Source organism: Amblyomma maculatum, chromosome 2 (assembly GCF_055883805.1).
Source record: "Amblyomma maculatum isolate TAMU_Amacu chromosome 2, ASM5588380v1, whole genome shotgun sequence".
Lineage (NCBI taxonomy): Eukaryota > Metazoa > Arthropoda > Arachnida > Ixodida > Ixodidae > Amblyomma > Amblyomma maculatum.
This window is the reverse complement of record NC_139345.1, coordinates 48609410-48628264: the sequence shown is the minus strand read 5'-3', so window position 1 is coordinate 48628264 and position 18855 is coordinate 48609410. Positions and strand designations below refer to the sequence as shown.

The following is an 18855-nucleotide window of genomic DNA, read 5'->3' as shown; positions in this document are numbered from 1 at the left end:
CATCAGGCGCACAGGCGGCGCTAGTGGTTATTCGCAGCGACGGCTGCCCTTTCACGCACAGCAGGAACGATTTACATCTCATCTATAACCACAGCTGAGGAGGCGGCTATCACTATAGCCATCTCTTCATCGGGCGCCACCAAAATTATATCTGACTCTCAAACAGCCATCCTAAATTTTAGCGCTGGATGCATCTCTCGGCAAGCCAGCGCCATACTCAGGCGCTGGACCCGAACCAGAAACGTAACGCTCATCTGGGCGCCAGCCCATGCGGGACTACCCGGAATCGAAGAGGCACATGCCCTCGCCCGAGACCTTACCCTCCGGGCGGGAGAGCGCCCCGTCGCCTCCGTCGATGTGGAGTGTCTGCTAAACTTCAGAGACATTCTTGAATACTATCACTTTAGCAGACAGATATACGCACCTTCTCACCCATTGCTATCTAGCATGCAATCAACTTTCTGACGGCAGCTACAAACACGTACACCCCCATGCCCAATAGTCATGCACGGACGCTTCCCTGAGCTTTTCTTCGCCTCTTGCCGACGATGAGGCAACCGGCCAATTTCCTTCATGTACTACTCACCTGTTCCCATACCCTCATCTTCCCTCCCCAGAGGTGGCACTCGCTTACTGGGAACAGCTCATGTCGAGCTCATTGCTACGAGATCCAAGATTCGCGATCGCCAGTGCCACTAACAGGCTGGCCCTCCAGGGGCTGGCACATCATTTGTAAGGGAGGACCCGTTGCACGGGCCCCTCCCATAGGCCATGACCTGCATTTTTTTATGGCCAATAAAGTTGCAGTTTAGTAGTGTCTGTTTCAGGTTTGAGGCATATCAGACAGTGACTAAATTAAATTGGTTCACAGGAAGGGAAAGGCGCAGTAACTGTCACACTTGCTCTGTGGACACCCGAACCGCGCCGTAAGGGAAGGGAGGAAGGTGGGAATGAAAGTGGAAAGAGAGAAAGAGGAGCCGTAGTGGAGGGCTACGGGGTAATTTCGACCACCTGGGGATCTTTAACGTGCGCTGACATCGCACAGCACACGACGCCTCTTCGTTTCGCCTCCATCGAAACGCAGCCGCCGCGGTCGGGTTCGAACCCGGGAACTCCGGCACAGTAGTCGGGCGTCTTGTCTGCTTCCTGAATGCATTTTGTTTTTAAGACCATCAACCGCAAAGAAAGGAAGAAACGGAAGAAGACGCAAATTTCAATATCAGTGACGAATGAACAGCGCGCGCTGCCCACGACAGCGGAGTGGATGCACGCCGTCGAACGTGTATCGGCCGCACTCACAGCAGGCATCGGTGAATTGCAGGTACGCAAGATCGTCACGAGCAACTGTCATGCCATTATGGTGTGTTGTGGGCGGGGTTTTGGGAGTACACTGATCTTCTAGTTTCGGAATGAGATGACAAAGCCTGAAATTTGATCTTCGAATGTCTAAAATATTATTGCACTTAGGCATGTGCTGTACCTGGGCTGTCTCTTATCTTCTTTAATATTTTTGGAATAACCTTTAGGCTTTTCAAACTATCGATTGCAACATGCAAGCAAAATGAACAATTACATGATAACGTCACATTGAAGCTTGTTAGCTGGATAATAATGACGAATACATCTTGATATTATGTCTGCCGACCTTAACACGTGTTCCGTGTCGGCCGCATCCAAGATATGATCATCTATATTTTATTATACATCAAGCGTCTAAACATCACTTTGTGTAACGACGGATAATTTAAGATATGTGTTCTACCAAGAATGGGTTGTGCGAGAAGTTAGGTAACGAGGTCAAGCAGCTAGTCAGAAGCAAGTTGTGTAATCAAATGGTTTTGATGGAATCTATAGATATCACATTGTCGTCATATCCAGAACTCAATACATCCGTAAGGGAGCAGTTGACAAAGAACCATTGTCATTGCGATTCATTTCTCGAGGTCGTATTTTTCAAAATAATTTATTGTTCGGAATAATAAATTAATTAATTTATTGCTTCCTGAATATGGAGTGCAACTGTATAAATAGTAATGCATTTTAGTAATCTGCTCTGCTATTGCTGAACAACCTTTCAGTCAGAAATTCACCCAAGGCACTATGAATGACCAGGATGGGGCGAAAAAAGAATAAAGTGTTAATTAATCGCCAATGTTCGGTGTTCTGATGCCACGGATACTTGCTTCTCATCTTCGCGTGCCCCTATCAGGTCGACCTGAAAGAAAAAATAGATTAGCTTTAACTACTGTCCACAACTTTCAAAGTGGAATGTAACTTTATAACATCGTACCAGTTTAGAAATTGCACCCCGAAAACCCATTTTAAATTAACAATTTCGCCAAAACAACCTCACAACTGAATCAGCGAAGCTGAGTCCAGTAGTGCATATTTACTTGCGCGAACTATCGGGATCATTCCGTGCCGCACCCCAGCAATGTCAACAATTTTTGATGTTGCTAATAAAATTCGTTGCAGTAGATGGTATGTCTATGCATTGAAGTCCGGCCCTAGGTTACCACAAATGCGCAGTTTTAGTTGGTGGAGGTCAACTGGAAGCTCTGTTTCCCAACAATTCTAATTTTGCGTAGAGATAGTTCTGGTGCATTGACCCTAAGACACAGGTTCGAGTAGAGGACATAGATGATTACGTAAACCGACCCCCGCACATGAGCATGAACATGTATGAGGTTTAAGCGTAAGTAACTAAGTTATCGAGATGTCTTATCCTTCATGTAAATGATATATTGAGACTAGGAAAGGTTTGGTGTTAAATTAATGTCCATATGTACGAGGAAGTCTCAGGCACAGGCGCATTATAAACAGGAAACAGAACTTAGCATTGTGAAGTTTACGACAGAAAGTCAGTATTTACCTTCTAAGGTGTTAAGCATAAACAGTCAGTTTCAACACCACTGACGATTGTTTGTAGGATCCCGTTGAAGGTTGGGACCATCTCCAGGAGATTTTATTTTACGGGACATTATGCGATAATCAGCAAGCATAACCCACGCGGGGTGATATATCAGTTGGCAGGTAAGTAACGCAAATCATGAAAAGAGCCGAGAACACAATCTTGTAAAACATTTGAGGTGCCTAAGCAAATGGCGAGAAGTAATTATCAACGAAGCAAAAGAAAGTGTTGAGGCTATGATAATGTTTGGGAATCTAAGGGCTCATGATATGGAGATTAGCGGCAATTGGTTACGTGATCTGGGTCCAATTCACTGATTTCACCGATATGTGTCGACTGGAAGCTAATGGCAGTACCTATCAACTTAGGCAACATCCTTGAGATGTGGATATAACCAATTAGTGCTGTTGGCTCCCCGCTCAAACACGCTCCCCTTAAGGCCGTGCAGGCACGCTCGTATGGCTTGGCTAAAGCCGGACTTCATATCCATGTCGGGTGGTATTTCCGGGTGGTATTGACAGCTCATGGAGATCCCAGATCAGCGATATGAGTTGCATTTTGTGGCGAAGTTTAGGTTTGGCGCAGTTGCAGCCATGTTTATTTTATTTATTTCTGTAGACCTTGCTGGATTCATATGCGCAAAAGACTTACCTTCGGATTGCGAGGTCTAATGCTAATGAACTAATTTATTTCTATCCTCAGATGGAGAAGGATAGGCCATGCGATTTACCTGTCAATCCTCTGAATCTGTTCCTTGTTGACTTTTCTGACATCGCCGCAAGCACATACTGACCGCCCATGTGACAGTGAAAGCCGCAGTGATGACGGCGAACACCGCGTACAGCATGCTGTACGAGCCGAGGACATCTCGTGCGTGACCTGCAAGCATGTCAAATGCGGAAAGGCCTGTAATCCAATCGCTGCTTATTTAGAGTTGTTAGACTTATAAGAGTGTTTACAATTCATTAAAAGCAGCACGAGGATTGTATATTGGTAGCGGGAAGTGTCACGTGAGACAAACCCATGCTTCTGCACGGCCTTCTTACATGCTGCAGAGGCTGGTAGCCGCACTTCTTTCTTGAGAAGCAGGCACATTTTTTAGCAGGACAGCGCGCTTTGCTTCGTTTGCTCTGGCCATTCGCCTGGCCAGAGCAATAAACGTGCCGAATAAGTGGCCAGAGCTCTGTCGCACACTGCCGCACTCTACCGTTGAAACTATTCGAACATCCGCATACTATTTGCTCTCGTACAGTAGACAGCAGCCCCTTTCTGACGGGGCACACTTGTCATTAAACCAAATAAAGAAAGATTATTACCATTATCTACCGCAATGTTTAGCTCCCGATGGCACCTCTTTGCACCTGTGCGGCGCGGACATCGGCGACGCGAGTTGCTACAGCGCGGTAGCGCGCTCGCGTGTTCTTCAGCAGCCCTCGCAAACATTCGTGGGGCCGAACGACTGGATGTCATGTTGTGAAGGCGATGATATGCAAACGCGCAGTGTGAATGGCTAAAATGTTCAAGAATGCAGGTCTCGAGGATTTGTATTTAACTAGGAAGCCCCACGAGAGTTCTGGCGCGGCTCTAACTTTGTTAAATTATGGGTTTTTGATTAGCTCCCTGGGACACAAAACCAATTAATTTAAGCAGTGAAAGCTTGAACCCAGAAGTTCTGCAGTAGCTCGGCGTTGTTTTAGAGCAGGTTCGTAACAGTGGATCTTGCCGGGATTCTTAAGTCTTGTCTGTGGATCGAGAGATGCAGGCCTGGACGGGTCTGGAGCTGTTCGTGTTTGGACGGTTAGGCGTTTGCAAGAACTTGGTTGCGAAGCCCACCTCCATGTTTTAAGCGCTGCATTGCTAGATAAATAAGGCACAAACACTGCATAATATTTTTTCGACGCCTGTCGGCGCTATGTGTTTCGTTCTGTGGAGTTTGATAAAAACTGTAGCCTTGTGCATTTGGACTTCATTGTTGAGCGCAAAAAATCACGAGCATGCTTCTAGCAAGTGGTAGGTGGCAGCTTACATGGCCGTGCACTGATTGATCGGCGGGTTTTGTGACGTCACGAGACCACATAACATGGTTCAGTTGGAAAGAGCTGCCAACGTGGACAAAGTTCTGTGGCTATGCAGCAAACAACCAAAATGAACAAGTTCACTGAGAAGCAGAGTATTATCCCTCTAGAAACTTCTCGGATCCTGCTCTGATTATTATACCATTGCAGAAAGATCAACCTTATCATTACATCAAGGTTAGATTACAATGCTAATCAGAAGTGTAATGCACCATGCTCGTGCCGATGGCTGCGCTGCCTGTCGGAGATCCCGTGAAGCGTATATGTGGGCCACGTCTTCCTGCCGGTTCCCTTGCGCTTTTGTGATACGCTTGTTTCAACAAATGGCACCGCAAGGGCTATTAGTCGGGAATATATGTTCATTTCGGCATCCAAAGATGTCAAGGAATTTATTTTTTCCCAGGTAGCAGCTCGAAAACTATTCAAAATAAAGGCAGAGCTTAAGCCTAAACTGTAACTGAGACCAGATATTGTTAACTAGTTGCTATAGTAACACTGTGAAAACACAAAAAGCTGCCCCAAAGTATAGGGTAGCTCCTTTGAGATGGGATCAAGGGCGACTTGGAAATCGAACCCGTGGGATATTTGGATACCGATCCAAACACTATAATGCGAATTGGATAAAGCGGGTCTTCTATGTATATCGGACGGTTCTTTTCACAATATGGCAGCTTACAACTCTATGCTACATGATCAATTTAACGTATTAATGATTTAGCAAGTAGCAAGGCGCATGTGCGCGAACGAGGATCTACAACAGAAGCCGCATACAGCAGCGATTAACACTGTCGCGCCATATTCCTAAAGACCCTCCAGGATAAGAAAAATAAGCTTTATCGAATGGCAAACATATAGCGAAACAATTGAATATATCGAAATTGCTTAATAGATAATGACTTAATGGTTATGATACAGAATAACACAGGCACTGCATACCGGACTTCAAGCGTGGTACAGCAACTGATGCTAGATATACTATTAGGACGGGAAATTTCAGAATATATATTTTAGACGCATTCGCCGCCATGCTCAGCATAATTAAGTTCCGCCTTATGTACGGCTCCTGGTTTCATGCGACTTCCCGACAATCCTCGATTTGAGCGCCAAAAGAGGACAGCTGAAATTTTTTCTTACCAGAAATGTCATTTTGCTGTGTGATTTTGCTGTGTGGCATATCACGAAACCCCAGTGGTCAACATTTATTCGGAGCCCTTCATTACGACGTCTCAAATGTGCAGCTTTAGAACGCCGAAATCCACACACGTCATTGTATGCTACCACCACATGCTAACACCACAACGGCTATAGTTTTATAACGACACAAGAAAGTTAGTCACGGCGTTTGTGTAGTCATGGTCAAACTCGATTACGGTGCTGTGCGCGTTTGTAAGACCGTGATTGTCGAAAGCAAGAAGGATGGCTTACTCACCAATGAGAGGCGGCCTTGCGAGGCAGAATAATCCTGTGACCATATTCATGACGCCCAGACTGAGCGGCAGAGACTTGTGGCTGAACAGCTCAGTTACCATGACGGTAGATGTTGATGCTCTGCCACCAGACGTGAGTCCTGTGAAGAAGCAGCTTACCAGGAGTACCCAGTACTTTTTCGTTTGAGTTATCAGAACCATGATTGCTGCTTGCAAGGCGAAGCTCCACATCATCAAGGCTTCACCGCTCAGCAACTGTACCAACAAGAAGCGTCACTGGAAAATGTGGCAAGTAGCAGGCAGTAAAGGTTGTGTAGAAACAAGAATAATCGCTGTGAGACGGTCTTACAGTTTTTTCGCAATCCTTGAGTGACTGGGACGCCAATGCGTTGAAGCACTGCTCAACATCAGGAGAAGATAATGGTGTACCAACGACAATTAAAAAGTAGGGTATTGTATTAAAAAGAGCTAGCTGTATTTATTACAAGTAGCCAACAGGCATTAGTAGCGACTCGACAGCAATTCTTGCTAAGATTTTTAAACACGCTCTTGCGAAATATTACCTTATAGTCCAGGAGCAAGCCGGTGGCCATCCGCGACACGAGGTCACCCACAGACATTGCAGTGACCATGGCAACAGCTTCGTAGCCGAGCAGACCGATGTCCGTGCCGTAGTCCACAATGGTCATCGCAAACGATGCAACCACGAAAATTGTCATTGCCCGTGACACAGCCAAGTGCAGGAACACCGGAGATGCCAAGGAACGTAGGTTTCCCGCTAAAGTCCTCCACGCCAGCTTTCGTTTCCCGTCGAGCAAAGGGAGCGCCTCGTTTGACTGCTGTCTCTCTGCAGGTCGCCTAGCAACACACAAACGCTTTAATGAACGTTGCACAGCCATCAGTCGTTACATATTATGGTATGCACACGCGCTTTGTGTTTTGCGGTATGTCAAGGACTCCAACTAACGGGAGTGGGAATCGTTTATCCTCACACAAAGACACAGGACACCTTAACATTGTGTCCTGTTTCTTGCATACATTCCTCTCCTTTCGGCGCTGCTAAGAAGTGCCTGTGATGTGCCTGCCTAATAATGCACTACATATACAGTTATGGTGTTCCATGACCTGCCTGCGAGTCAGAGAAATTATGGTCAGACATCAACGAAGAGAGCGTGGCTGTGGCGTAAGTAATTGACCTCGCTCCTGCTGCTGGGCCAGTGATGACACTGCCGGTCGAACTACTTGAGTAGGCGTTCACTCGTTCAACAAAAACAGGTTGATGCCCTGTGAGTGTATTTGAAGGTGGGCTATCGGTCTGTAAAGCAGTGCCGATACTTAGGGGTAAAAGCTCGGACGCTCAATAGACGGAAAAGCACTATGCTATTTACTTGACCTACCATTGTCAATGCTTTGTGTAAATGTTTCGCAGTGATGCTGCGCAAGATCAAATAGAAATCTTATTTTGCCCTGAGGACACAACAAGAACGTGCACAAAGCGTGGGATCTGTGACTGCACGACATGCACCTATGTGAAATAAAGCATTAGTATCTGTGGAGGGAAAGGGGCAAATATGCCAAAAGCTCGAGGAGCAGATGCACTGTACGGCAGTTTAAAAAATGCGCAAATAAGCTCAGCTTGTAACAAATCCTCAATCCTATAAGATAAACTGTGCAGCTTATTTAGCAGGTTTCCTTTTGACGACATGCCACTAGTTTCTTCAGTTGTCGAAATGGGCTGAGTGAATAGTAGTGAGTGATCCGTAAGCAGTACGCCCATGCCCTCAAACACCCTCATCGAGCACCAATCAAGCTTTTCACTCTTCGGGGCTCTCGAAAGGTATCCGCTAAGCTGGCTTGCCTTTCACTACTGATTATCCGATAGTAAGGCTTTTTCTGCAAAAAACATCAACACAATTAAAAAATACGTTCTTTTAAATTCTGAACTCTTTGAAATAGTGAAAACAGGTGCTTTTGAGAGAATCCAATGCTTCCCTGGTTGTGCTCTTGTGATCGAAGAGTACGTAACATGATTAGTACATTAGCACGCTCTCTTTTTTTCTGGTCGCGCTAGAGCGATAACTTCGCTAATTTATATTTTGATGTAAAACAACTGCAAACTATCACGCTGCAAATAGGAGCTATACTGGAGCTCACATAGCAGTGTTCATTTTTCATTTTTTAGCTGTTTTTTTTCAAATATACAGCCTCAGTTCAGTTCAGGCGTTCAGTCATGTCCGACTCTTCGTGACCCTATGGACCATGTCACGCCACGCTTTCCGGTCTCTCACTATCTTCTTAACATCACATAGCTTCATCTGCAATGCCTCGAGAATGCCATCTAACCATCGCGTTCGCTGCCTACCCCTTCTCCGGCGACCCTCAACCTTTCCCAACATCAAATCTTTCTCCAGCGACTCCTCTCTTCTCATCAGATGACCAAAGTAGCTGAGCTTTAACTTTAGAATTTGACCCTCCAATGAGCAGTCAGGGTTTATGGTCGACAATATCGACTGATTTGATCTTCTGGCAGTCCAAGGGACTCTTAAGAGTCTTCGCCAGCACCACAATATACAGCCTACATATCAGTAAATATGCGTGCCGTTCTGACAAACAAAGGTGTTAAATCATAAAAATGGTTTGAAATTTGCCTTCAGGATCGTTATTGAAATTCATAATATGCACAAATCTGCGTGTTTAAAACATATTTACGAGGGCTGTCCGGCATGACTCTCTTCAATCTTATTTCATTGTGCGTGTTTATTAGGGATTAATTCCAAACCTGGGTGTTCATTTTCTGAGAAATGACGCGGTGTCGCCTGTGAATCTTTTCCTGTCACTTGATACGAGTCTAATCTAGCGTATCCATCACATACTGACTACAGACTTAGAAAAGATGTTATACAGTGCTGTGTACCACTTGCATTTTTACGTACACCCTGCTTAAAATGGGTCTGCAGGGTCCTAAATAGTTAGCATGAAGCGGGTGCCCATGGTTAGGTTAATGCTTCTAGGCCGCTTGCATGGCAGGATTATAGAAAAATATTTCTTGCTCATGGGCTTCACGGCGACTTTGCGAGCCTTCCATAACCGGCGAAGTAGTGCAGGAGACTAAATCGGGTGGGCACTCACTTAGGAATAACGGGGAGATCCGCGCACAAGGCCGTCTCCACCGACACTATCTCGAAGCTGCTAATAAAGGTGTGATCGGCAGCAGATGTAGATGACTCTGGCTTAATGCAGTCGTGGCCGAGCGGGGCGCCTTTGTTGCTTACGGAGACCTGGTCGACGAAGATGCAGCCGAAGAGCATGATCAATTCCAGGGAGCCCAATACGAGCAGCACCGTTTGGAATTCGAAGGCTTTCCGCAGTGCTTCAATAACCAGTGGAAACACGAAGCCCGATGTGGCGGCTGCCACGAAGACCAGTCCTATGGCCGCACCCCGGTAACGGACGAAGTGACGGGCAACGATTGTGAACGGCAACAGCTCCACACAGGCCAAGCCAAAACCTGCGCTGGGGAAAATTCGAGGCTGAGGACGGCAGTTCTGATAACTGCACGATTGCTTTCTTACATTTAGAACAACAGAAGCACAAGGTGTTCGAGATAAATGTAACCAAGCTTGTAAAGAAAAAACACACACTGTCTTAGTCAAGTGATACCAATGAAGTGTTAAGAGTGTCCTGTAAGAAAGACGTCGCTTAAAAAGATGAGGAGTAGGGGCGGGGAAACACATACCAGGCTCCATCTGTTGGGCAGGACGGGACAGTTAATAGCTCCTCTCTTTGACTCCCGCTGGGGATCCTTGCTCGAGCTAATGCATTTTGCGACTCGCTTAATTATCAATCCCTTAATTTGTGCCCCTGTTAACTTTCAAACACACACACACACACACACACACACACACACACACACACACACACACACACACACACACACACACACACACACACACACACACACACACACACACACACACACACACACACACACACACACACACACACACACACACACACACACACACACACACACACACACACACACACACACACACACACACACACACACACACACACACACACACACACACACACACACACACACACACACACACACACACACACACACACACACACACACACACACACACACACACACACACACACACACACACACACACACACACACACACACACACACACACACACACACACACACTTTTTAGCATACAGTCGGGAATTACTGCACTATGCAAAGGCCAAGCAGCATAGATGCAAAGCCCCGTTTTTGCCAAGGGTCACGAGAGAAAGAGTGGTACAGAAATTGATTTATTGAAACGAAGTGAAATGTGGAGAGTCTGCCGGTGGTAGGTACTCTGTCCTGAGGCTCCACACTGGAGAAGGAAAAAAAAGAAAGTAAAGCAGAGGTAGTGGGAGAATGGAGGGTGATGATGTTATAGTATAATGAAATTATTACATGCTGCTTGTCCTATAGGGGTCATATGCTTCGGGATTCTATGGTCATAGTCGGTTTGATTCCCTTATAAACTTCCGATCTCAAACGAGTAGGCAGCTCCTTGCAATTAGGCCACGTTATGTGGTGTGTGACGTCACAAAACCCGATAATCAATCAGACTAGCAATGTTATGGGAGTGAAACCTGCGAATTGCAACCTGCCGTAGTGCTGTCCTTGATTTGTTCAGATACAACTCCAGAACTGCATTTTCTGGAAAACGTAGCCTTTAAGACAATGACGTAAAATGAATTGTCTATCAGATGGCACGCTATTGTGTGCTGCCAGGGTTTTGCAGTGTCAACGTGCAGAGAGAGAGAGAGAGAGAGAGAGAGAGAGAGAGAGAGAAATAGAGAGAAACAAAACAGATAGGCAGGGATGTTAACCAGGCGATGCCCTGTAGGCTACCCTAAACGTGTGTAGTGAAGCAAAGGAAAAAAAAAGGCTAATGGCTTCACTCAGCTAAGCCAGCTTACAAAGCGTCTGTAGTTGTTCGTCTCGCACCTTCTTCTGCATCGCCTTCCGTCGCTTTGAAAGCCTTTTTTCTCTCTATTTGGGAGTTTCCATCGCTCGTTCTCTCAGCTTCTTTTTTTTTTTTTATACATGCCGATTCTTCGCGGCAATCGATGCCGGCAGAATGAGTAGAACCGGCTTGTAGGCGAACGTAGCGAGCGCTCGCACTACGAGTAAGCGTTGCTTCCTTATCTATATAAACATAAAAACCATCCATCCATACAGATATGAGAACGGCCAAACTATTCAAAGTGTAGCATGGACAGTGTTGATTAAGGGCCAGCTCTGATAAATTAAATTTTTTTCATATCCCCTGAATAGCAAGGCGCACAACTGCGAGCCACAGACACCACACTGGAGAGCCAAGTATAGTGCTGCCAGAGGAAACTGTTTTAGGATGGCCAACTGTTGATTTTAGTTTCAGTGTATGGGTTTTAACCTCCCAAAGCGACTACGCTATAAGAGGTACCGGAGTGGAGGGCTCCACAAATTTCGCCCACCTGGGAATCTTTTATGTGCCCTGACAGCGCACAGCACCCGCGTGCCTTGCTTTTCGCCTCCATCGAATCCCGGCCGCGGCGGCACAGTAGTCGAGGACGACTGTTACGTTGTCATGACTCTTGCAGATATAGAATACGGTTTCTGCAGAGGCACAGGCGCTAGATTATGCTGTGGAATTCTTGAAATCTGACGTATTTGCATTCGTAATAAGCCTCGTAAATATACGTCGAATGTGAGGGGTATTTGCCGAGTGATTTTCTACCAATGTTGATGCGCTTCAAGAAAGACACCAGAAATGTTCAAATGGCTTGGCCTGGACAGTCTGGAGGGCACAGAAGTTAGTCTTGAACATGTTTGAAAGTATCGGTGCACTGTACCGCAAGAATCCCAAAAATAGCGCTGTAAGCAACCGCAGCCTTTCTCAACCCACCTAGCTTTATGTATGGTAGCGCATGTACTATCCTGTTCAGGACAAACGCCTGCACTATCCTACTGAGGTCTTTTTCGTTGACTCCTCTCCTACGGTTGGCAATTCTTCTGATTAGCCTAATTGACATATTAACTGATGTTTTCAGCTTTTGCAGAACATGTTTGAAAGTATCGGTGCACTCTACCGCAAGAATCCCAAAAATAGCGCTGTGTGCAACCGCAGCCTTTCTCAACCCACGGGCCCCATGATTTTTCGCCAAGAAATCAGACTAAGTAAGCAATAGATTTGAAGAGGACAAGCTGTCGGGCTAGTTGGTTTTCCATAGTAAGACATATAAGACGAACAGGCACCTGTGCGTCTTACATGTTCCTCCGTCTTTGTCCTTGCCCGGCTATGCGCTGCAACAACTAAGCAATAGATGTTTCTTTTTTTTTTTTTTTACTAGGGTTTAATGTGGGTCCATGGTATATTTTGATCTATCAGAATTCCTAAATAACGGTAAGATTTGCGGTAAGAAATGATGTGACTGTCGATAGATGTCGTACATGGAGTCATAATTTTACGTGTAAATGCCACCAGCGCGCACTTTTTCGGTGAAACGCTGAGGACTTGCTTCTCAAGATAAGAAAAACGTATCGTTGCAAAAGTGCATTGAAGTTAAAGGGAGAAATCGAGCAGTATACAGGAGTGAACGTGGTAAAATTAAAATAGTATTTATAAAAAGGACAAAAATTATTTAGCTTAAGTGTGCTCCTGAAGTACGTGTTGCAAACAGTCATTACTGCTATTGAGTAGTAATGAAAAAAATTACAAGAGTTCAACGCTGCTGAATCAAATATTGAGCGAAAGCATTCACTGCAGGTGACCGGGCGTTCTTCCTCTTCTCTTTTTCTTCTTCCTCAGCCCACATATAAAGCCCCGCTTTAACCAAGCCGTATGAACGTGCCTTAGTGGCCTATAAGAGTAACGTGAATGTCAAGATCCTAGCAGGCTGACTCTGGCATAACTATCCGTATGAATGTGCCTTAGTGGCCTATAAGAGTAACGTGAATGTCAAGATCCTAGCAGGCTGACTCTGGCATAACTATCGCTTTTGTGTCACGTGCGGTGTGACGTCACTGCGTCACGTGGGTAAGACGTGGCTACCACCGCGCTACGCTGAAGGCTCGAAACCTAGAATAATATTGCTTTCGCAATAAAATATTGTGCTCATCCCTTCGGTATAAAAAGGTCGTGGCAGCATAACGAACGGTCCTGCAGCGTCATCGCTCTCGAATTTGAATTTCAGTATGGCTTTTACTTGGACGAGGCAGTCGTTGTTTTAGACAGGAGGCCAAGGCGCCTGCTGGGAATTAGTTATCCTTCCACACGCGACGCACTTTTCCAAATTTTCACCAAGTCATGCAGGTAGCTTCGAAACATACGTTTTCGCCAGTATAATGCAAAAAAAAAATGATTATATGTAATTTTTAAAGCTGTGTAGGATGGTAATTCAAGAGAGCATGACTGAGGCCGAATCGAATGTCAGTGATGTTTCATTAAATTCCTCGCTGTGCAGTACTAATAAAGGAGGTGCTAAGTCAATAGGCTTACCGTAGAGGACTCCATAGAGGAATATGATGAGGCCGAGGTTCTGCGTAAGCGCGCAGAACATAACTGGTAGGGCGCACAGCAGGGCACCAGCCACAAGCAGAACACGATCCGAGACCCACATGCCCAGAACACCGCCCAGGGGGCCTGCGGTAAGCATAGTGAAGTATATATCGATGAGCTGAAATCAGCGTAAATTTTTTCGGAAGCTTCTTTGCCCGAAGAGGTCTTTTAGCTATAATGTGCCACACTTCGATAATCGAATTCTGCATTTAGTGTCAGCTTGCTTTCAGTCGTGCCCCTTTTCCGCTTCTTTCAATGTACCGCCGATGTGCACAGCTGCAACATAGAAGCTGCCGCGCCTTTTCTTAGCCCTAATTATAATTAATACACAGCAACTGCGCAGTCTCGAGGGGCCGATCGAATCACCACGAGTGGTCACGTGTCCAAGGCTGAGGGCACCCCAGCCAAAAATAACCAATGATGACCCGGCTAAGGGACGTGCTTGTGTCCGCAATACGGTTTCGAGCTGCCGTACCCTGGCTGATCGTGGCTCCCCATAGTATTTTCCTGCCGCTGACCTTGAATAAACTCGGAACGTGGCGCCCTGTTAGCTTACGCCACCGCGCATACGAGCACCCACCTGACAGCTGCGATACAGTGATGGCGAGCGTGAGTGGCCAGGAGGCTTTCTGGCGGTTGACTTTGAGGATGTCCATGAAGCCGACGTACATAATCGGCTCGGATCTTGGCAACATCATGCCGAAGAAGATGTACAAAGCAGCGGAGGCCGCAACCAGCCAGCAGGCCCGAGAGTCCGGCAGTGCCATTGTGAAGAGAAATGGTGGCTGCTATTATCCACGCACAACGGGAGGTTGTGCTCGCACAGCAGCGTGAACAGGATCTGGGAGAAGGGTAAAAAGGAGTTTAATTTTCGAGTGGCTGTTGCACTCGATCAGCGATGACCCCAGTGATTACTGCTTATAGCGGATGAATGTGCCGCCACTGACGGCACCAGCCATGCAAGCAAACTGCAAGTTTATAAACTATTACGTGGGTAATGTTACCCCGCAAATGCCGAAATTAAGACCGGCTTTCGCTGCAGCTGGTTCGGATTTGGGGACAAAGAAGGCACAATATTTGTCTTACTCCTCCGTAATTACCTATACACTTACAATAAGCGGCTTAGATGTGGAAGTACATATGCCGTCAGTACGAATCACCGTTGGTAACTAGCCTCCAACGTAACAACCAGATCGATGGCAAATGGAAAGCGAAATGTTATGGCACTACCCGGAGTGCAGCTTAAAGAACTGTTACATCACAATTTTGATAGGAAATCACGTGTGCATTCTTTTTACGATGCGTTTTTCTCACTTCTTGGTTACGGTGACGCCAATGCCTTTTCGACCGAACGAGCTGTAGATGCTATGGCGTAATAATGCAAACCTGCAAACCTGCATTATAGTACACCACCTCTCCACCTTGCCTTGAAATTTAGGCTATTGGCGTGAGCTTCGGAGCCGTGGCCACCTGGCGCCATCTGGCGCCTTTAATGTGAGTCAATGAATGTCGGGTCCACACTGTAAGCTATAGCGGACGTTTCAGGGAAGGTGTTCAAACCACAGTTTCCAAGAAGAGGCTTTTTGAGAAATCGAGATATATTCATCAGCGTTACAACATTAGTGCTGGTGAACAAGAGAAAACATGTAAATCATGCTTACTAGTTGATGTGTTAACTAAACTCTAATTGTTACCTTGATGTTGAGATAATCGAGTTTAAAAAAAAATATATAGTCGGCCATTATTAATATCCATATACTTTTTTTTTTGTCATGATCTAGTGGTTAGAGCATCCGTCTCGGCTCCGGAGGTGGTTGTTTCGAAACTGGCCGTCGGACACCCACCGGTAAAAAAATTGCGCAAACGTCCCCCGGCTTGGTGCCCGGCTTTCTTCAGGAATGTAAATTTGGTAGAAGCTCACGTAAACCTCGATGCCCCGTCAGAGGCAAAAGCCCAGCTTCGAGCAACCTCGCAGCCTACAAAAGTGGTTCCTCGTCTTCTTATTTCTCACACTGGACTTTGAAGCACTCTCAGCGTAAGCAGCATCGGTGACTTTTTTCCCAAACATTTCCCACCAGAAAGGTTGAGCACTAGGCTGTAGGAAGTCTTGTACCCCTTTCAAAATTGATGGGTACCGGGTGGCACCATCGGTCGAACCTGCTACCTCCCTACTGCGAGGCGAGTGCTCTACCACAAGGCCCCCACGCCCTTTTCGGAAAGCGCGCTTGATTTCAGGCGGTCGTGAAGCGACGTCAAACACGACAGGTCACTGCGTGGAGCACCTATTAGATGGCCTCTGTTCAGTGTGGATCACGTGCCAGGCGGGCTCCAGAATGGCGTGTAGTGATTGAAGATGCTAGTGATTGAACATTCGAGGTGCCGCCCACTGCCGGAGATTGTACTTGAGCCTCCTCGCTCACCTTCATGTGGTAAGGGGGAACTTTCTTGGTGGCGGTGGCGATCTGGCGCTGGAAATGAAGCACCAGCTTTAGACGGTCCGAGAAATCCGCGCCTTGCAAAGGTCACTTTCCCACGGTACTTAATTCACGGAATGTCGCCGGCAGTAATGTTTGGCGAAATGATGCATGCCTCTGCTTTTGTCAACATATAGGAAGACTTCCTCGTGGTCACACCACCTCAGCACGTAGTGGGCCGCAGGTTGCTCCATAAATGAGTCACTACGTCCCACATTTCCGGCACAGCGATGTGATTGACCGTCGCAACACGTGGTGGTCGTCGTTCCCGCAGCGGCTTCGATGGCTGCCGCTGGCTAGACCCGCATGGTTCCTGTCGTCAGCCGATCTATTAGATGGTGTTGGTGAACATCGGCTGTGACCCCAATCAATACAGTTCTCTCAGGAATGCGCCGATGCCCAAAGCTCTACTGATGTTTTCATATACTGTGCGCAGGTAGCAAATGTGTGTTCGATCGAAGTTAAGCGCAAGCGGCCCTCCGCTTATGCTAAATAGCATCTTCTTTCCTTCGTACGTTGCACTTGAACTTGTTTACGGATTGCGATAACTATGCAAAAATCTACGATAGTTTCACTCAACTGCATGTGTTCGAAGCGGGTCATAACTTGGTCGAGTACAGCGTACCATACCAAAACATTAACCTTGTTGAATATGCTTTATCTAATTTGATGATTGCTTCATTTTATATGTACCATCTTTGCCAAAAGTAATCAGGCTGCGTGTTTTGCTTCTCTCTTGTATTATAAAGCCAATAAGGATTTCCAGATGATAACAACTATTTAAGAAGTGAGGACAGGCGCTCGCCTTCACATTGCAAAGATTTAGAGGTTCAGATATGCTGTGAATTTACTACCACAGGGCTAAGAAGCAGATCCTGCAGCCTGGTTACCTTTGGCAAAAACGGTACACATATGTCCAGGTACGGTAGCAATGTTTCCCGCCGTACATCTGCTGCATTGTCCATCAGAGCATTTAAGACCACCTAGCAATAGCGCTCAACACTCATTTGTATGCGCCACCTGAGCTGTATGTATTCAGTGGGAAAAAACTACAGAAAATTTTCTGTCATCACGACAGAATTTCTGCGCGGTTTTTGACGGGAAACCTATTGTGACAACAGAATGTTCTGTAGTAACATCAGACATTTCTGTAGTTCCAACAGAGATGTGCTACAGAATTACAGACAACAGAAATATACTACAGAAACATTACAGAACTACAGAAAAGTGTCACAGAACTACAGAAAAACCTGACGTTCACGACAGAACTACAGAGTATTTTATCGTATTTCTGACATGGTTCTGTAGTTTTTTTTTCGACTGGGAATAATATATTTTCTGCCCATGCCAAAATTACATTCAATTCCCACTTGCATTCGCTAATTATATTCAATGATCTGGTGTACAAAATCGCTACATATTGTACACATGACCATAAGTTGCCAGACCTGCTCGCCGTGGCAGGGTCTGGCATTGAATAGAAATAATCTGGTCAGTTTCACCCCGAAAGCTATTATGAGAGTAGTGTAACCATACATCAATCCTGCATTCTACCCTTAAATGCGTAACGTCAGTTGTAGGACCTTATTTAAATTTTGAAACAAGCTAAACTGAACACATTCAATCATTTCACCTGAATTAAATTAACTGGAAGTTGTAATGAAAAAAATGCGGGGAACACTTAACCTCCGCCATTTTAGGGTATGGCGCCATAGCGTAGACGACTACCCGTCATATAAAGCCGCGTGAACGTGCCTGCGTAGTCTGTGTGTAGAGTGCATCCAAGAACACTGGATGTTATATTATTACTTTACCTTCTATCCTGAAATCAGCAAGTTGAGTTAGCGAATTCTTCTAATTTTTTGGCATCATGTGGTGTCGTTACGTCACACAGCGATCGAGGAATCAATGCCCGGCCATGCCAGCTGTCAGCTACAACCTGCCAGCGCCATGCTCGCGAGTGTTCGCTCATCGCGCTGACGCATTGATAAATATAGGACGCCAATCGTCCGCCATGATTGGCAGGCGGCAAAGTAGAGGAAGGGAAATACTTTATTTTCATGCGTACGGGAGAGAAGGGAGGTACTGGAAAGGGGCTGCCGCGGGAGAACAAAGAAAGGCCCAGGGAGCACAAAACATCAGCCGATACTGGGATTGTGCTGCCAATTGAGTGATCGCATTTAGGACAGATCATTACCATTACAGTGCCAGTATTAACGCGATAGAGTCAAAGGTTCACCAGAAAATACGGCGTCGGCGTTTTGAGCGACATGGCGCTGGCAGGCGACGTGACCACGAACTGATTGGGCGGAGGGTTGCCTGGCGTTAAGTTTGCCAGGAGCTGCCAACTCGATCGGA

The 18855-nt window shown here is 46.2% G+C and overlaps 1 protein-coding gene across 1 annotated transcript; it reads right to left on the bottom strand.

The window, feature by feature from the left end:
* Positions 1-3644: 3644 nt before the first annotated feature.
* LOC146198573 (monocarboxylate transporter 12-like) lies at positions 3645-14790 on the bottom strand. The gene is made up of 6 exons (XM_084591934.1): positions 14604-14790; positions 13964-14107; positions 9543-9921; positions 6977-7271; positions 6416-6668; positions 3645-3790 (listed from the first exon to the last, which is right to left on the bottom strand). Exons 1-6 carry the CDS (start codon positions 14788-14790, stop codon positions 3645-3647), a joined length of 1404 nt encoding a protein of 467 aa, XP_084448060.1.
* Positions 14791-18855: the final 4065 nt, after the last annotated feature.

Coding starts and splice junctions, on each gene's coding strand:
- LOC146198573 (XM_084591934.1), bottom strand. CDS start 14,790: ATGGCACTGCCGGACTCTCGGGCCTGCTGGCTGGTTGCGGCCTCCGCT. Junction 14,108..14,603: donor CACTGTATCGCAGCTGTCAG/GTGGGTGCTCGT, acceptor TGCTTACCGCAG/GCCCCCTGGGCGGTGTTCTG. Junction 3,791..6,415: donor CGCAAGGCCGCCTCTCATTG/GTGAGTAAGCCA, acceptor ACATGCTTGCAG/GTCACGCACGAGATGTCCTC.